Source organism: Loxodonta africana, chromosome 25 (assembly GCF_030014295.1).
Source record: "Loxodonta africana isolate mLoxAfr1 chromosome 25, mLoxAfr1.hap2, whole genome shotgun sequence".
Lineage (NCBI taxonomy): Eukaryota > Metazoa > Chordata > Mammalia > Proboscidea > Elephantidae > Loxodonta > Loxodonta africana.
This window is the reverse complement of record NC_087366.1, coordinates 18,500,536-18,519,801: the sequence shown is the minus strand read 5'-3', so window position 1 is coordinate 18,519,801 and position 19,266 is coordinate 18,500,536. Positions and strand designations below refer to the sequence as shown.

At 41.4% G+C, this 19,266-nt stretch overlaps 1 protein-coding gene across 2 annotated transcripts in view; it reads left to right on the top strand.

Annotated features, from left to right (window-relative positions):
- The window catches only part of RGL1 (ral guanine nucleotide dissociation stimulator like 1), a 209,696-nt gene that overhangs the window by 123,489 nt on the left and 66,941 nt on the right, over window positions 1-19,266 (top strand). For both annotated transcript variants that reach the window (XM_023549193.2, XM_010590951.3), the window contains exon 4: window positions 14,125-14,202. In XM_023549193.2, coding sequence (XP_023404961.1) covers window positions 14,125-14,202 — 78 coding nt within the window. The remainder of the gene's footprint in view (window positions 1-14,124; window positions 14,203-19,266) is intronic.

Genomic DNA, 19,266 nt, shown 5'->3' with positions numbered 1-19,266 from the left:
CTCCCCTCCAGACAGGAGATGACAACACAGTCTCAAGTATCCACCTGATACAAGTAGCTCACTCCTCATCAGCATCTCTCTCCAACCCATTGTCCAGTCCAATCCATGTCTGATGAGTTGGCTTCGGGAATGGTTCCTGTCCTGGGCCAACAGAAGGTTTGGGGACCGTGACCGCCGGGATTCGTCTAGTCTTAGTCAGACCATTAAGTCTGGTCTTTTTATGAGAATTTGGGGTCTGCATCCCACTGTTCTCCTGCTCCCTCTGGGGTTCTCTGTTGTGCTCCCTTTCAGGGCAGTCATTGGTTGTGGCCGGGCACGATCTAGTTCTTCTGGTCTCAGGATGATGTAGTCTCTAGTTCATGTGGCCCTTTCTGTCTCTTGGGCTCATAATTACCTTGTGACCTTGGTGTTCTTCATTCTCCTTTGATCCAGGTGGGTTGAGACTCATTGATGCATCTTAGATGGCCGCTTGTTAGCGTTTAAGACCCCAGACACCACACTTCAAAGTGGGATGCAGAATGTTTTCTTAACAGAATTTATTTTTGCCAATTGACTTAGATGTCCCCTGAAGCTTTAGTCCCCAAACCCCCGCCCTTGCTCCGCTGACCTTCGAAGCATTCAGGTTATTCAGGAAACTTCTTTGCTTTTGGTCCAGTCCAGTTGAGCTGACCTTCCCTGTACTGTATTGAGTGTTGTATTTCCCTTCACCTAAAGTAGTTCTTCTCTACTATCTAATCAGTAAATAACCCTCTCCCACCCTCCCTCTCTCCCTCCCTCCCCCTTCTTATAACCACAAATGAATGTGCTCTTCTCTGACTGTGCATTTTTAATAAAACCTTTTTTGTCCTCAGGACTGTGAGGTGGTAGTAGTAAACATCCTACAAAAAGCTCAGAACACAAATCCTTTCAGCTCTCAAACGCTTCCTTGGCATCCGAAGCTGGGTAAGCATTTTTGAGATGCTCATGCTCACAATATGTCCCAAATTACTTTTTGTTAAACCTCACTTAAAAATAATGAAGTTTTTAATTTTGTGCTGGAATTAGACAAGGCACTTGCCAAATATGCCTAGATTTGTGCTGACATGGAGGGCTTGTGAGGTTCCCTTACTTCCTTTCCTTTTAGTAGGAGGCGAGGTTTCTAATATCTTCTCTTCTGCTCTTCCACATCCAAGGAAAGGGGTTTATTAGCAGAGAGCCCTGTAGGAGCAGACATTGGCAGAGCATCTACTGGGAGGCCTCACAGCCTCTCACACTGGGGCCATGAGTCAACTCCTGGTGCTGGCTCCTATTGCACTAACACTTAAACGTTATTATGAAACTCAAAGGAGCCCTGCTGGCCCGGCTCTGCAGAAGAAAGACCTGGCAAGCTGTTCCTGTAAAGATTACAGCCTAGGAAGCCCTGTGGGACAATCCTACTCTGTCATATGGGGTCACTATGAATCGGAATCGACCCAACGGCACCTAACAACAGTAACTATTGCCTTCATAACATGATTTTTTCCTATACTTTCTTCTTTTAAGAGTTATTTATTTATGTTTAACTTCTGTCACGTACAAAAGAAAGTTTTTCAGGACAATGCCATGCCGTTCTTTTCATTAACTTTAGTAACTACCCCCCGTCCCGCCAACTCCCCACGGGACCAAAGGGGAACAGTGGAGTGGTTCACCCATTGAGTCTCTTGTCCTACCGTGCATGAATAAGTTGAGATTTTTTTGGTGGGTTGCTCATCCCATATAATTTAATGGGAAAGCTTTTAGGAAATCCTAACATTGCTTTGTTTCCTTTCCAGCTTAAAATACAGATGTGCTAGATCTCCTGACTAGGTGGCCTTCTTAGCAAATGAAAGCTGTTTCTTAAGATATTTGTTGGAGCAAATGGGTTGAAATAGATTTTCCGTACATGTAGATATTGGTGATTTCCTAGGCAAGAAAACCTTTGGGCGGTACGTACGTTATGGGTTAAAAAAAAAAAGGGGAGAATGCTGAAAAATTAATGGGACCCTGTTCTTATGTTCTGCGAATATTAGGAAGAGGAAACTATTGGCTGGTAGAAGAGAAAAGAGGAGTAAACCAGGGCTACGAGATTCTTTGAGTATTTAAATTCTTCTAACATAGAAAGGAACGTTGAAAATGTTTGTAAGGCACATCCTTCATAAAAGGCTCCGTGCTCTTTCTGGTTCATGCTTTATTAGGTAGAGAGAAACAGTTTAGCTCAGAAAACAATCAAAGACATAAAATTCATAATAATTTGCAACTGTGGTAGGCAGAGTAATTAGAATGGGGATGTTCATGTCCTAATTCCTGGGACCTCCCTGAATATGTTAGGTTTCATCAAAAAGAGAATTAAGGTTGCCAGTCAACTGACCTGAAGATAAAATGACTATTCTGAATCATTGAGATGGCCCCAGTGTGATCACAAGGGTCCTCAAAAGTCAAAGAGGGAAGCACAAGAAAGAGCCAGAAAAAGAAATGTGACAACAGAAACAGAGAGAAAGAGGCCATGTTGCTGTCATTGTAGGTGGAAGGGGCCCATGAGCCCCCTCTAGAAGCTGGAAAAGGCAAAGAACAAATTTCCTCTTTGAGCCTCCAGAAGGGACCCCAACGCTGTTGACACTTTGATTTTAGCCCAGTGAGACATGTGCTGGATTGTAGATCTGCAGATCTGTAGTAAAATGATAAATTTGTGTTGTTTGAAGCCACTAAGTTTATGGTAATTTGTTACAGCAGCAGTAGAAAACTAATACAACATCAGTAAAACTTTTGGTCTATTGAAGAAGTTAAGTGCAATGTAATAAGATACAGAGAATTCTTGTTGGGGAGATTGACTCTACACGTCTCTCACTCATGGCTCAAGGATGCTGAAGGTCAGGTATTCACCTCGCCTTTGTTCTGCTGAGGACATCATGCCCTGTTCAGCCGTGGCCCACACACGCAACTCTGGGAAGCATGCAGAAACAAGGACAGAATCCAGCCTCAACATGACAAGCATTGTTACTTTTTTCTGGCTGCAGCTATGTCATTGCTTTGGGTTAACAAGAAAAGTTTAATCTGTTACTGTTTTAGAATTACATCCAACTGTAATCACAGGAGAGAAAATGGAAATAAATTCTCTTCCCTGATGGGTTGGTAAATCTTTATTTTTGCAAAGTGGATCCAGCTCTCATCCAGCAGCACTGTGGGAATTCTGGATGGGAATAGTTGGTGACTGAGGAGCGCAGTGATGGCTGTGTTAAAACAGATACCAAAGGGAGGCTGCCCAAAGGATCTGCCTCAGAGCATAACCAGGCTTGCTTTCTTTTCTTGAAATGGGATTTATAAGACCTCAGAGATAAAAATGTTTCCATGAAGTAGGTCTTTTTAAAAATTTCACTTAGAAAAAGGAGGCAGGGCATGCAGTCATCCTTCTTTTCTGGAGAAGAATACAGGATTTCCCAGCAGGTTTTAAAAGAAGGATGTGCTTATGGTGTCTGGAAACGACAAAACAAAACTGACAAGGGACTGAAAGGCAATATGAATATATTCAGAATAGTTACTAGAAAGTTTTAAATTCAGCTTTGCTAATCAAAAGCAATGATTTTAACCACATTCCAGCAACTGGTAGAAGGGATTGATCGCCAGCTCTTTTAAGAATCTGCTAACAACTATGGACCCTCCCTAGGAAAAAGCAGATCACAACATTGTGCGTGCAATTTGGGGGATTCCGAGACTTGTCATAAATTTATCCTGGGATCCTGAATTATGACTCCCCAGGCGGAGGATCCCTGGAGTGGATGATGGGGGGAACGGAGACAGTCACTGTGAGTCAGAGGAGGGCACTGCTCCTAGCTTATGATTGTGGACAAATGTCTTAAGCAGAGATCTAAGAAGTAAAATCAGTAATTTCATTGAATTAAACAAAATTTAATGTTTTATTAAAAAGTTGTATCTCTGAGTCTTTGAAAGGAAAAAGTGCTGGCTGGTTTTTAGTTTATTTTTATGTGTTTCTTGTAACTATTCTCTTATTTGATATTTATTTAATTATTTTTTACTTTTTATTGTGTGTGTGTGTATGTGTGAACTTAGCCCTTGAAAATGACATCAAGCCACTATCCCTGGGAAACACAATTCTTTTTTTTTTTTCCTAATTTTTATTGTGCTTTAAGTGAAAGTTTACAAATCAAGTCAGTCTCTCATACAAAAATTTTTGTACACCTCGCTATATACTCCTAGTTGCTCCCTGCCTAATGAGACCACACACTTGTTCTCTCCACCCTCTGTTTCCATGTCCATTCAGCCACCTTCTGTCCCCCTCTGCCATCTTGTCTCCCCTCCAGACAGGAGCTGCCCACATAGTCTCATGTGTCTACTTGATCCAAGAAACTCACTCCTCACCAGTATCATTTTCTATCCTATAATCCAGTCCAATCCCTGTCTGAAGAGTTGGCTTTGGGAATGGTTCCTGTCTTGGGCCAGCAGAAGTCTGGGGACCATGACCTCCGGGGTCCTTCTAGTCTCAGTCAGACCATTAAGTCTAGTCTTTTTAAGATAGTTTGAGATCTGCATCCCACTGCTCTCCTGCTCCCTCAGGTTCTCTGTTATGTTCCCTGTCAGGGCAGTCATCAGCTGTAGCCGGGCACCATTTAGTTCTTCTGGTCTTGGGTGATGTAGTCTCTGGTTTATGCGGCCCTTTCTGTCTCTCAGGCTTATAATTACCTTGTGTCTTTGGTGTTCTTGATTGTCCTTTGCCCAATTGATGCATCTTAGATGGCTGCTTGCTAGCATTTAAGACTCCAGATGCCACTCTCCAAAGTGGGATGCATAATGTTTTCGTAATAGATTTTATTATGCCAGTTGACTTAGCTGACGCCTGAAACCATGGTCTCCAAACCGCCACCCCTGCTATGCTGGCCTTTGAAGCATTCAGTTATTCAGGACGCTTCTTTGCTTTTGGTTTAGTCCAGTTGTGCTGACCTCTTCCATATTGTGTGTTGTCTTTCCCTTCACCTGGAATAGTTCTTCTGTTATCTAATTAGTGGATGCCCCTCGCCCTCCCTCCCTCCCCACTCTCGTAACCATCAAAGAATATTTTCTTCTGTGTTTAAACTATTTCTTGAGTTCTTATAATAGTGGTCTCATACAATATTTGTCCTTTTGCAACTGACTAATTTCACTCAGCACAGTGCATTCCAGATTCCTCCATGTTACAAAATGTTTCGTAGATTCATCATTGTTCTTTATCGATGAATAGTATTCCATTGTGTGAATATACCATAATTTATTTATCCGTTCATCTGTTGATGGGCACCTTGGTTGCTTCCATCTTTTTGCTATTGTAAACATTGCTGCAGTGAACGTGGGTGTGCATATATCTGTTTGTGTAAAGGCTCTTACTTCTCTAGGATATATTCCAAGGAGTGGGATTGCTGGATCGTATGCTAGTTCTATTTCTGGCTTTTTAAGGAAGCGCCAAATCGATTTCCAAAGTGGTTGTAACATTTTACATTCCTACCAGCAGTGTGTAAGTGTTCCAGTCTCTCCACAACTCCTCCAACGGCTCTCCAACATTTATTATTGTGTGTTTTGGATTAATGCCAGCCTTGCAGTGAGATGGAATCTCATTGTAGTTTTGATCTGCATTTCTCTAATGGCTAATGATCGTGAATATTTCCTCATATATCTGTTAGCTACCTGAATGTCCTCTTTAGTGAAGTGCCTGTTCATATCCTTTGCCAATTTTTTAATTGGGTTAGTTGTCTTTTTGCAGTTGAGTTTTTGCGGTATCATGTAGATTTTAGAGACCAGACGCTGATCGGAAATGTCATAGCTACAAACTTTTTCCCAGTCTGCAGGTGGTCTTTTTACCCTTTCGGTGAAGTCTTTGGATGAGCATAGGTGTTTGATCTTTAGGAGCTCCCAGTTATCTAGTTTCTCTTCTGGCACTTGTGCATTGTTAGTGATGTTTTGTATACTGTTTATGCCATGTATTAGGGCTCCTAGCATTGTCTCTATTTTTCCTTCCATGATCTTTATTGTTTTAGATTTTATATTTAGGCCTTTGATCCATTTTGAGTTAGTTTTTGTGCATGGTGTGAGGTATGGCTCTTGTTTCATTGTTTTGCAGATGGATATCCAGTTATGCCAGCCCCATTTGTTAAAAAGACTGTTTTTTCCCCATTTAACTGACTTTTGGCCTTTGTCAAATATCAGCTTCTCATATGTGGATGGATTTATGTCTGGATTCTCAGTCCTGTTCCATTGGTCTGTGTATCCGTTGTTGTACCAGTACCAGGTTGTTTGGACTACTGTGGCAGTATGATAGGTTCTAAAATCAGGTAGTGTGAGGCCTTCTGCTTTGTTCTTCTTTTTCAGTAATGCTTTACTTATCCAGGGCCTCTTCCCTTTCCATATGAAGTTGGTGATTTGTTTCTCCATCTTATTAAAAAATGTCGCTGGAATTTGGATCGGAATTGCATTGTATCTATAGATCGCCGAGAAACACAACTCTTTTGTCTTTGGTCTCTACTAAAGCTGCCACAAGCACCAATTTAGATCAGTTAATGCTATATTAAATTTTTGTGAGTATAAAGGAGAAAAATAGTCCTGAAAGTGACAGAAAGCTGTGACGCTAAACTCACACTTGTTGTATCATTTTACATAACATATTTCATAAGATTTCAACTGATGGCAACCCTATGTCTTACAGGGTAGAATTGCTCTGTAGGGTTTTTTCAAGGCTGTGACCTTTCAGAAGCAGATTGCCAGGCCTGTTTTCTGAGGTGCTTCTGGGTGAGTTCAAACCATCAACCTATCAGTTAGTAGTTGAGTGTTAACTGTGTGCACCACCCAGGACTTCAGGCTTCTTGAAGGGCTCTGTAAAGCAGCTCTTCGTGATTGAGGAAAACTGAGCACAGACGCCTGAGCTGATTTGTTAATAATGTATTCATTAATACAATAATACAAACCTGAACCAAACTCGAGAAAAATCTGTAACGGTAACAGATTCTGTGGTGTCAGGACACTGTGTGCTCCCCAAACCTGTCCTAACACTGTTTCTTTGTTGTCCTTCATCGTCGCTGCAGCCATTGTCGCATTGGTAGCATTGCTAATGGCCGTATTTACCGTTGGTTGATTAGAATTATTATTAACCGGAATGAAGGGAGGGGATACTGATGGGAAACCAAACTCTAGGGGCAGAAAACAGGCAAGAGAAAAGTAACAGACGTCAGGAACTTGGAAGGGAAAGTAAAAGAAACCTTATAGCAAAGATGTAAGAATCATCATATTTAAGAATAGCTTTAAACTTGGATGAGAAACAAGTTTCAGCAAGAGATGCATTTTTGTTTTCTTGGATGGATAGTGATTATAGGCAGTTTGGGTTGGGGCTGGGGGTTAGAGTTTCTCAAGGAAAATTCCATAACATTTATAGCTGTTAAGTGGAACAGAAATACTAGGTACTTTTTTCTGCTAATATTGCCTTAACTGTCAGTGACTACTATGAAGATAACGTGGAGAATTGAAGGGCAAGGAAGGTGAAGGACTCTTCGCAGCAAATACCTAGAGGAGGAGAGGGCAGTTCTCTTTGGGTCTTTTAGCTTTTTCCGATCATGGAAAAAATTTGCCTAGAGAATCAGTCCTGATAAGCAGAAAGCACAATGCCAGGTTCTCTGCTCAGCGTCCCTTGCCCCTTTGTTTCCCGTAAGAACAAGGAGTTTTTGCCTTGTTGTCTTTGACCTTTCTCTTTCCCTTGAATAACCAACTCCAGGGTGGTAACAAGACCTTTCCAAGGTAGGCTTGGTGGCCATGACTCAGTTCTCAGGTCAGACTTGGGTGGAGAGGAGAGGTGCGTGCCTTGGAGGATATTATTCAGAGGGGCTCTGTTCAAAACAACCCTCTTGCTGACCTGTGGAGTAGAGTCCACAGCCTTCATCAAAGGCTTTACTTGGCAGTCCAGACATCTGCAGGCTATTTCAGCCATGACATCCTCATGACTCAAGGTCAGCTTCTGAACATTTTTCTCATACCTGACCTGGGTTCTTGTGGTCAGTTAATGAAAAATGCTTAAGATGTTCATAGGCTGGGGTTTATTAGAAGAACAAAGATTCCCAGAGGTGCTTGAGTCAACAGCTTCATGTGAGGTCTCTCTTTACTTCCTCTTTTCCAGTTTTCACCACCCCTGATAAGTAGCTCCTGCCCTTTTCTTCCCTCCCCAGCCTTTCTTTTAGTACAATAGTAACCTAACCAAACCCATTGCCATCAAGTCGATTCCAACTCATAGCGACACTACAGGCCAGAGTAGAACTGCCCCATAGGGTTTCCAAGGAGTGGCTACTGGATTCAAACTGCCCACCTTTTGCTTAGCAGCCGAGCTCTTAGCCACTGTGCTACCAGAGCTCCAATTACAATAATAGAAGTTATTAATTAATTAATTTAACAAATATTTACTGAGTTCCTACTATGTGCAGGTTCTGTTCCAGGCTGGGGGGATATATCAGTAAACAAGGTAAATGAGTAAAAGCCAAAGTCCTTCCTGTGCCTACCAGGTCCTCATGACCTGTCCTGTTTACCTCTGTGCTTATCTCTTGCTCTCCCATCACTCACTGTACTCTGTTTCTCACTGGCCTTCTTGATGTTTCTCAAGCACACCAAGCCTGCCGCTGCACCAAAGCCTTCATATCCACTGTTTCCTCTGCTTAGAAAGCTCTGCCTTAGCAATCTACATGGTCTACCCCCTTACCTTCTAGAGGATTTTACTTAATTGTCGGATTCACATTGGGCCTTCTCTGAATATCCCATACGAAATAGCAACTTCTGCCCCTCCAACGTGCCCAGTCCCCCTTACGTGCTTTATTTTTCTCTGTTAAGTTTTTCACTATCTGACTTAGTGTATCTTAACCAATTTAGTAGTTTATTGTCTGTCTCCTTTCACTAGAATGTATGTTTCATGAAGATGGGAATTTTGGTTTGTTTACTGCTGTAAGCCCAATGCCTAGAATAGTACCTGGACATAAAACCAAAACCAAACCCATTACCATTGAGTAAACTTACAGGGCAGAGTAGAGCTCCCCATAGGGTTTCCAAGGAGCATCTGGTGGATTTGAACTACTGATCTTTTGGTTAGCAGCCATAACTCTTAACCACTGTGCTACCAGGGCTCCACCATAGGCCTTAATAAATATTACTTGAATGAGGAATAAATGAGTGAATGCATGAAAGGCTCAAAGTATCTAACATCATGGAATTTATAACCTGGTGGAGGAAGACAGAAAATAAATGAACAAACAAGATAACTATAGCTTATGTGGTAGAATAGTGACTCTGAGGCTTGACTCTAGAGTCTGACTGCCAAGGTTCAAATCTCTACTCATTAGCTGTGTCTTCAAGGGCAAATTACATAACCTTTCTAGGCCTCATTTTTCTTATCTGCAAAGTAAGAATAATAATAATAATACTTCATAGGATTATTGTGAAAACTAAATGAAACAGTCCATGTAAAGCACTAATACAGTGTCTGGCTTATAATTGTTTTTAGTTGCTGTCGAGTCGATTCTGACTCATGGCGGCCCCATATAGGCAGAGTAGAACTGCGCCATAGGGTTTCATGGCTGTGACTTTTCAGAAGCAGATCACCATTACCTGTCTTCCCAGGCGCCTCTGGGTGAATTCCAACTGCCAACCTTTCAGCTACTAGCCAAGTGCTTAACTGTTTGCACCATCCAGGGACTCCACTGGCATATAGTAAGCTCTCAAAAATTAGTAACTGCTATTTTTTGTTATTATTAGATCACTTGCCAGAATCAAGTGGAGCCAGAAGTTCTGCAGTATTACCCTCATGCCGCTTGGGCATCACCAAGACTTTTCTGTTGCAGATCAAAGGTTGGAAAGGCCCCCTAACAGAGAGGCTGGCCCTTGGTACAACTTTATGTGCGGTTTTTTTGTACCACAAATATTGCTGGTTCTTCCTTTCAAGGACTACAGTATTAAACATTTCTTCAGCCTCGGCAGACTCCAAGCTATACAGCCAACCCCCTTGGAAATAACTCTTTCCTGTTTAAATATCAGCAGCCAGTTAAACGTTATGGTGGGGTTTTTTTTTGGTAGTGATTTTAGGCTGTGGTAAATAATTACTTAAGGCTCCACATTAAAAGACATTTGAAAATCTTTCTTTTGCCTTGTGACACAGAGAAAACCATGTCAAAAGTCATTCTGACAATTTGTGTTTTTATTTAAGTTTTATGAGTTACCCTTTAAAAGGCAGTGTCTCATTGGTAAACCTTCTTAAGAGGCTGGAGCTTTGATCTTAAATCCTAGGGAAGCTTTGCAGAAATTGGAGGCGACAATGTTGACAGGTTTGTCTGTAGCTATTCTACTGCCATTAATTAAACACACACACATACACACCCTTTATTTACCCCCTGGAGTAAGTGACTTGAACTTGACTTTGATTTTTGATGGGAAGGGTCCAGGAAAACATCAAAGACACACTCTTAATCTAGTACCATTCTCAAATGACCTCACCTTAACATTAAAGAGGTCTTGATTCCAGCTCCTGTCTAGTTTCTTTTCTGTAAAGCGTTAATTCTCTTCTGATAAGGGTTACAGGCTCTTTAATTTTATTTCACTTCTAAAGGTTTCCTTTGTAACACTGTATGTACTTTTTTTGTATATATATGTATCTTTTTTTTTTTTTTGCCTTTTCACACCACTTACATTTTCAAGATCTCAGCTTTAAACTCTTAAAACTTTATTGCTTTTACATTTTAATTTTAGATTTTTGGGATAATCACAGCTATCCTAAACCATTTCTTAAACGCCTCAACTTCTAGAAATGAAGGCACAGACAGGTTAAAGCACTTGCCAGGTGGTGCCGTTGCGGAGACAAATCTGAAGAGATACTTGGGAGACTGCTTCATGTCTGCTTGGGAAGCCCCATTAGACCCCTCGTTCGCTCACAGCACATAGTCATCACATACTTGCTATGTGCCAGGTACTGTTTCAAGCTTTAAAATTTAAAGAGTAATGAGCAAAAGAGACACAGATCCTGCTCTCATGGAACGTATGTCCTAATGGACAGTTAGTATAGTAACTAAATTATTTATAACAGTATATTACAAGGCTGTGGTGAAAAATAAAGCAAGGAAAGGGATGGTGTTGGGGTTTGTTTGTATTTGAAATCGGGTGGGCAGGGAAGGCCAGACATTTGAAAGAGTAGAGGATGTGAGCCTGAGTAACTGACCGTGTGCTGTTTCACACCTACTGTGGTCCTTACTGGTCTCAAATGATTATCAGACAATCACTCCGGTCCTGATTGTGAACCTGTAAACTACTCTGAAGCTGGGAGAAATACCTGTGTGGTCTTCTGAGCAGTTGCAGATGGTACAAGGTTAATTAATGAGCAAGAACTTTGCTTACCAACGTCACTTAGTCTTTCTTGATGCCATTGGATTACACATTGCGGTGTCACATTTGGGGGGAGGAACCGTGATAGGTATTGGTATCTTCCAAACCAGTGTCCTAGCTCTGAGTCTGAGACATGCAGAAAAAGAACTAGGGAGAATAGGAAGCTCATGTGAAGCCAAAGAGCAGGAAAATCTGAAAACTTTTAGTACAAACATCTTTGGAGAGAAAAATATCAGGGACGGTAAAATGCATACCATTCCCTTGTGAGGGTTTTTCACTTTCATTTCTCTCTGTCATGGCTGATTATACTTGGAAGATAAAAATACAATATTTCTAGAGTGACCAGAGAGAATTAATGGACTAACAGAAAATGTGAAGGCAACAAAGATTAAATTCCACATTGAGTCTTCTGAGGGCTGGCAGGAGGAGACTTCATGGATCACTCTGGTCAGAGAGATGGAAGGTACAGTTGCTCTCCAACAGCCTCACTCTTTACTGCACCCTTCTCAATCTTGCCTATTTAATAAATCACTAAGCCTGTTGTGAGAGAACATAAGGACATAATTCACTATGATGGTGGCCCAGGAGAGAGCCAAAAAATCCCACTCTGTTTATTTATCAGGACTCTCATTTCCCATCCCTGCCTTGCTCACATGGGGCTGAGTAAGCCTTAACCTGACCGAGTTCTTATCTCAGGAAGAGCAAAGGGTAGCCCTGGAAGCTCTCTAAATAGCAGGTGCAGGACAGAATGAAGAGGAACAGAGAGGGCGGAGGCCAGTGGAAAATACCTTTGGGAGGCCAAGAAGTCCATAAGGCTGATGAGCTAGAGAAAGGAGCAGGTGGATGAAGAGGGTGCTAGTGCCTAAGGGCTCAGACTGGAATCTACCACGACAGGGTGATAGGGAAGACCAGATGGACTGGCATTCGGTCAAACCAGATGGTGGGCTTTTATTTTTAAAAGGATTTGTAAATCCTAGGAACAAGGAACCATAAGGGTAGTGAGGCTTTAATCCCATTAGTAGAAGACAGAAGCGTACTCTTTAAAAATGTAAACTCACCAATTATAGCACTTCAATTATCAAAGCTTTGGGACAGACTACCAATTTGTGAAACTCCAAAGACTTAGCAGTGTTCACTGATGGAAGGAGAAACTGCAGAAACATTGATATTAAGACTCCCCCTTAAGAACTTCAAGTGAAGGTACCAAATGTTAACATATTTGTATGAAATAGGCTTACACAATGGAGCAGGAAGAACAGCGAAGAATGTGATAGCGGTTGATCAATTATTTAGTACATTTGGAGTTTGCAGTGAGGCGAATTTGGAACTTTAAGCACCTGTTGCTTCCATAAAACGGTGCTCCTGTGTTCTCCTTCCTCAGTTGTTGTGTCTAGACCAGCCTGGCCTCAGTGCATCCACAGATGCTCTTAGTCCTTGTTTATTCTGCAATCCGTGTTTCTATCTCAGCCTGTTTTTGAGGGCCTGGACATCTTTCTACAATGTTTCTCCAACAGGACTTACCCTCAAGGAGACCAGACTTATCAACATAGCTTGGAGTTGTCATTTTGTGCCCATGTACACATAGGGTGAAAGCAGCCATTTCTTCCTGGAGCAGAGGGGCAGAGTATAGGGTTTATTGTGTTAAAGAGTTTCATGAGGCATCTGCCTTCTTTGTGTGTTATAGTATGTGATTCTCTGGCTAGGAAGAAAAACCTAATTTTATCTGAAACGTTCAAAGAAACATTAAATATTAAGAGAAAGTTTTAAGTTGTGTATTTCATTGTTAGGAAACGCTGGTGGCGTAGTGGTTAAGAGCTATGGCTGCTAACCAAAAGTCGGAAGTTCAGATCCACCAGGTGCTCTCTGGAAACTCTATGGGACAGTTCTACTCTGTCCTATAGGGTCGCTATAGAGTCGGAATCAACTTGACAGCAGTGGGCATTTCATTGTTAAATCACTTTTCTCTGTGAAATATGAAGACGAACCCATAAAGTAACTATCGGCAATATAGTGCCATTAAATTTTTGATGCCATTTCATAGTATATCTCTCCTTAATTACTCTGAGAAGTGTAATTGTTATTCCGTGGCTGAAATTGAATAAAGTTTCTTCCTAACACATTTCTTTTTAAATTAATATTTTATTGTGTTTAAGATGAAAGTTTACACAGCAAATTAGGTTCCCATTTAACAATTGCTACACAAATTTTTCAGTTACATGGGTTACATTTTTCACAATGTGTCATTTATTCTCATTCATCGTGTTATGGTTGTACCATTTCGCGTACTCTTCTTTCCTTGTCCCCTTGCCTTCTTATTGTCTCTTTAGAGTAATTTTTGACCATTTGGTTTCCTATAGATGATTTTTCTTAAAGAAATTCATTCCTCATGGGTGATATTCTTTATTTTATGAACCAATCTGTTATTTAGCTAAAAGGTGATCTCAAAGTATAATTTCCGTTTAAGGTTTAAAGAGCATCTCAGGGCGATAGTCTTGGTGAGGCCTGTAGTCTCAACCAGTTCAGTAAGTCTGGCCTTCTTAAAAGTTTGAATTCTGTTCCACATTTCTCCAATTCTATAAGGATCCATCTATTCTGGCTCCGATCAGTGGGGTCGGTAGTGGTAGCCAGGCCCCATCTAGTTCTTTTGGTATCAGAGTAGATGAGGCTGTGGTTCATGTCCACTATTAGTCCTGTAGCCTACTTTCTTTCATTGACTGTTTTTTTGTTTATTTGCTTTTGTCTGTAAAGGTATGGAAACCTGACAAGCCCAAACTGTGAAGATGATGGAAACCAAACTTCATCAGAGTCCAAGATGGTGATTAGGAAGTGAGTATATCTTTTCTCTGCATTACATACTCTCAGTCAAGACCTAACAGTTTAAGAGAATGTAGTTTAGTACAGTTTTATTTATTCCTTTGGAATGTTGCCATAATGTTTAAGAACATAGAGTTGTTTCTTGACTATCTAACAATATTCATTTTATTCATCTAGTCAAAATATATTGAGCACTTATGCCAGGCACTGTGCTAAGGGATACAGCAGTGAACACAGAAATAAGTCCCAGCTCTTACAAAGCCTGTATTTTAGCAGAGAGAGACAAAGAATACATGCAAAAAAGTGAAGAAGAGTGAAGCACGGTAAGAGGCATAGTTTACGATGAGGAGTGTGGTCTATTTCACACGGGGTGCCAGCAGTGGGCATTGGAGCAGAGACCTGAAGGAGGCGTGAACTTAGCCTTGTGGATATTTGCAGGAAGGGCTTTCCAGGCAGAGAGAATAGGAGCGGAAAACGCTATATGTAGAACAGTGTTTGAGAAATAGTAGAGAGGTGGATGTATTTGGAGCAGAGTAAGTCCTAGAAGACAGGGTCTCCAAGCTAGTGAAGAGCCCAGATCAGGTGGGGCCTTCTTGAAGGCCTTGGGAAGGACATTGAATTTCATTCTGAGGAAGATAAGAAGCACTTTCAGGATTTTGAGGAGGGCAGGGCTATAGCCTGACTTATATTTTAAAAGGGTTGCCCTAGTTTTGTGTGGAAATTAACTGTGGCAGGGACGGTTGGAGCAGAGAACCAGTTAGGAAGCTGTTACAAGGGTTCAGGCGAGGGATGGTGGGAGTGTGGACCAGTAGTAACAGTGGAGGTGCTCAACTTCTGGAGATACCTTGAAGGTGTTGCTGCTGGCAGGATCTGCTGCGATGATGTGGATGGCCTGTATGAGTGAAAAAGAGGAGGCAAGGATGCCTCCAAGGTTTGTTGCTTGAATAACTGATAAAGTGGAACCCCAGCTTTAAGAGAGAAAGACTAGTCGGGGAGCAAGGTTTGCTGAGGAGCAGGACAATAATTTAGTCTTGGACATGTTAATTTTTAGGTAATGAGATAGACTAAAGGTATAAATTTTGGAGCCCCTGGTTTATATGCGGTATTTGAACCCTTGAATTGGATGTGATCTCCTAGGTAGTAAGTGATGATAGAGAAAAGCTAGGTCCAAAGATTAAGCTTTGAGTCCTTCCAGTATGTAAAAAAAAATAGAGTCAGTAAAATAGAAAATCCCACAGAGGACACTGGGGAGGAACAGCCAAGTGAGGGAAGAAAAGAAAGAAGAAGTTGTATTCCAGAGGACAAGTAAAAAAGAATTTCGGGGAGGAAGCGACCAGCTATGCCCAACGCTGCCCATAGATCAAGCAAGAGGGTTCTAGGAAATGCTCACGGGCTTTTTCAGTGTGGAGGTCCCCTGTGACCCTTGGTAAGTACGGTTTTGGTGAATGGAGGTGGGGACAGAAAGTTTAACAAATCGCTGGAGAAGTTTTGCTGTAAAGTAGAAAAGGAAAATATAGGATGGAGGATGATCTGTGGGCAAGGGAGGTTTTGTGTGTGTGTTTGTTTTTTTAAAATGGTTTTTTCAAAAAAGGGTGCCTGAAACCACTGATGTTAAATATTCATCTGGGTAGGAAAGGTCCTATGGGATTTTTAACTGGTCAAAGCATTTACTGATGGACTCCTTTACTTCAGGAGCCAGGGATGAAACAAGAGTTAGAAAATTGACTAATCAAAAGGTCGGCAGCTCGAATCTACCAGCGGCTCTTTGGAAACTCTATGGGGCAGTTCTGCTCTGTCCTATAGGGGTCGCTATGTGTCGGAATCGACTCAACAGCTACGGGTTAGATTAGTTTTTAGATTGGCTCCATGTAGCTTTTTAATTTTATTTGATGGGCTATAACTTTCCAGAAAATCAGACAAACATGTTTAGATACTTGAATCCTAAAAGCAAGGCACGGTGGGTGAAACGGTTATTTTATTCCTTAAAGTGTTTGGAGAAGGCCTCTTGGAGAAAGTGACATTTGAGCTGGGTGTTGAAGGATGGTGAAGATTTTGGTGGTAGATTGGTCCAGGAAGAGCCAACAGTGGGACCAATCAGGAAGATGCAGTGTGCATGGCATTTTGGGAACAGCTGATGATTGGCGTGGCTACTTTATAGTGTACATGTTGGGTACAGGGAAGAATCAGTGAAGCTAAAGCTAGAGAGTTAGATTGGAAATACATCATGAAGGGGTTTTATTTCTTAAAAGAGGGTTTGGATTTCGCCTGGTTTGTGGTAGAGAGCCAGTTACGAAAAGGTTCTACAGGAGAGAAATACTATCAAATAGGTGCTTTTGGGGGAACAGATTAGAATTAAAGCAAAAAAACCCAAACAAACCACACCCACTGCCATTGAATCTTCATCCTCTGAAATGTGTCTGAAATTATAGTACCTACATATACCTGAAAACCAAACCTGTTGCCGTTGAGTCAGTTCGGACTCATTGTGACCCTGTAGGACAGAGTAGAACTGCCCCATATGGTTTCTAAGGCTGTAATGTTTACAGAAGCAGACTGCCACATCTTTCTCCCAAAAAGAACTGCTGGTCTTTTGGTTATCAGCTGAGCACTTAACCACTGTGCCTTGTTTCTCAAAGTATGGTTCATGGACCAGCAGCATCAGCCTCACCTGGGAGCTTGTTAGAAATCTTTTGCTTTTCGTCCCAAACCTAATGCGTTAGAATCTGCATTTTAACAAGATTCTCAGGTGATTCCTATATGCACTTTCAAGTATCAAAACCACAGGATTACAGGTTTATTTTTGCTTTGTACGTTTTGCTTATCCATGAAAACTTGCTGAAGTAATTTTTTTAAAGCCCCTTTTATAATGTGTATTTTAAAAACATATACAAAAGAAGAGACTCTAAGAATTGAGTGACTAGCTTATCGAGTGTAACCTAGACCTGTGACCAGATTCAGAAATAAGTGTGTACTTATTTACATATTTTGGAACTAAATCAAATCCAGAGGTATTATTCAACTAGCCACCTGAACAGTCTGAGGAGAGGAATATTCTGAAAAATATCTGGGGCTTTTTTGTTTCCCAGGGAGTGTTTTGAGATTAAATAGGTTTTGGGGAAATAGTTCAGAAAATTGATTTCTACCCTGGATGTGAAAAGTCATGTTCACTATTTTTAAAGGCCCATTATAAAACTTTGTTCAAATTCATTGTACACCAGGAACACTAACGTGGGTGAAACTCCGGGATAAGCTGTTTTAAAGGGCTTTACAGTTTTTAAAGCATATGAGGTGTTAACAAAGAGCTTCACATAGAACTCCCCTGAGGGACAATCGTCCTTTCCCAAAGCTTCACAATCAATTGGTGGAAAGTTCTTGACCCTTTTTCTCAGACTGAGTTCCCTTTTTAAAAATTTATGTCTGATGAAAATATGTCACTTTATCTTATAATGGACTGCTCTGTTTTGCAGATTCTGGAATGTTACAACCCCTTTTCTCTGCTGACCTCTTTGTTCCTTCCACTTCTCTTTCTTCTTTCTCCCTGTTTAGTTTCCCCCCAGTTCTCCTTTTATTATTTTTCACCTTATTTTACCTCTGTCTTTTTCCCTCTTTCTGAAGTTATCTTTCTGATCATTTCTGTGACTAAATCGAGTCATCGCTTTGTCTTTTTGAGAGGAAATCCAGGGAAACACCTTTGCCCATCCATGCATAATGTATGGAAAGTCCCTTGGTCATCCCAGGACTCTGGCATCTGATTTGTAGCCATGCTTGAAGGCTTCCCCATGGCCATTAGATGTGTAGGAGGCATGGCTATATGGCGGTGATTCTCAGTGGGCAATTTTTTGAAACCCTGGTGGTGTAGTGGTTAAGAGCTACGGCTGCTAACCAAAAGATTGACAGTTCAGATCCACCAGGCACTCCTTGGAAACTCTATGGGGCAGTTCTACTGTGTCCTAAAAGGTCTCTATAAGTCAGAATCTACTCCGTGGCAATGGGTCAACAGGCCCACAATCCCCAGGGGCATTTGGTAATGTGTGGGGACGTTTTGGTTGTCTCAACTGTGTGGGGGTGGGGGCGGGGGGCTATCACTAACATGCAGTGGGTAGAGGCCAGGGATGCTGCTAAGCATTCTACAATGTACAGGAGAGTTTCTCACAATAAAGACTTATTGCTGCAAAATGTCAGTAGTGCTGAGGAAAGAAACTCTCTTATATGGTGATGAGGCCGCAGTCCTCAAATGAGAACTGACTTTATGAACAGCTACCCAGTGCCGTTGAGTCGATTCCGACTCATAGTGGGCTAACATATGAATATCTAAGTAGGTATTAAATAGGAGCATGCTTATTTTGAAATTTATTTATTTCATGTCCCTTTTTATATAATTAGGAGAATCAAATGCTGTGATGGTCAGGAGCCCGCCACATGGAAGGTGAAGGGTCCCGGATGAAGGGCCTGGATAACAGATTCCAGCTCCTTCTCTGTCACTCTGTCGCGTACCAGCCACATGACCTTCAGTTAGTCACTTCACCTCTCTTAGTCTCAGTTTCTTCACCTGAAAAATGAGTATTTGAAATGCATTTCTCTAAGGTCCTTTCAAATTCAGTGATGATCTAGGATAAAGTTTATTTAACTCCCTTCATCTCTTTTAAAATGAAAATGAATATCAGAAACAGAAACAGATAGGGTCCAAATATTATACTGAATGTTTGAGAAGCACCCTTAATGACACCTCTGTTGAAGGAGGCACTGGGTTGTCTGTTGAAGGACTGTATAACCAGCTTTGGTAACAGAGGAAGAAAAACCTAGACTGCGTCTTTAATTTGCTTTTTACTAATAGTGACATCACAGCTGCTCACTGTGGTCATAAACAAAGAGCTTGTCGGGAAACTGCAGGGAGTGGCGAGATGCCCATTGTTTCCCCTTGTTGTGAATCTGTTCACTTGTGAGTTCAGGTGGGAAGCAGACACCAGGAATTCAACGACATTCTAAGAAGTAAACATCCTGTTTTAGGGCAGATGTCTTCAGTTTTGTAGACTGGGGACGGGCTTAGGAATCACTCTTGGGTTTAACCATGAGTAG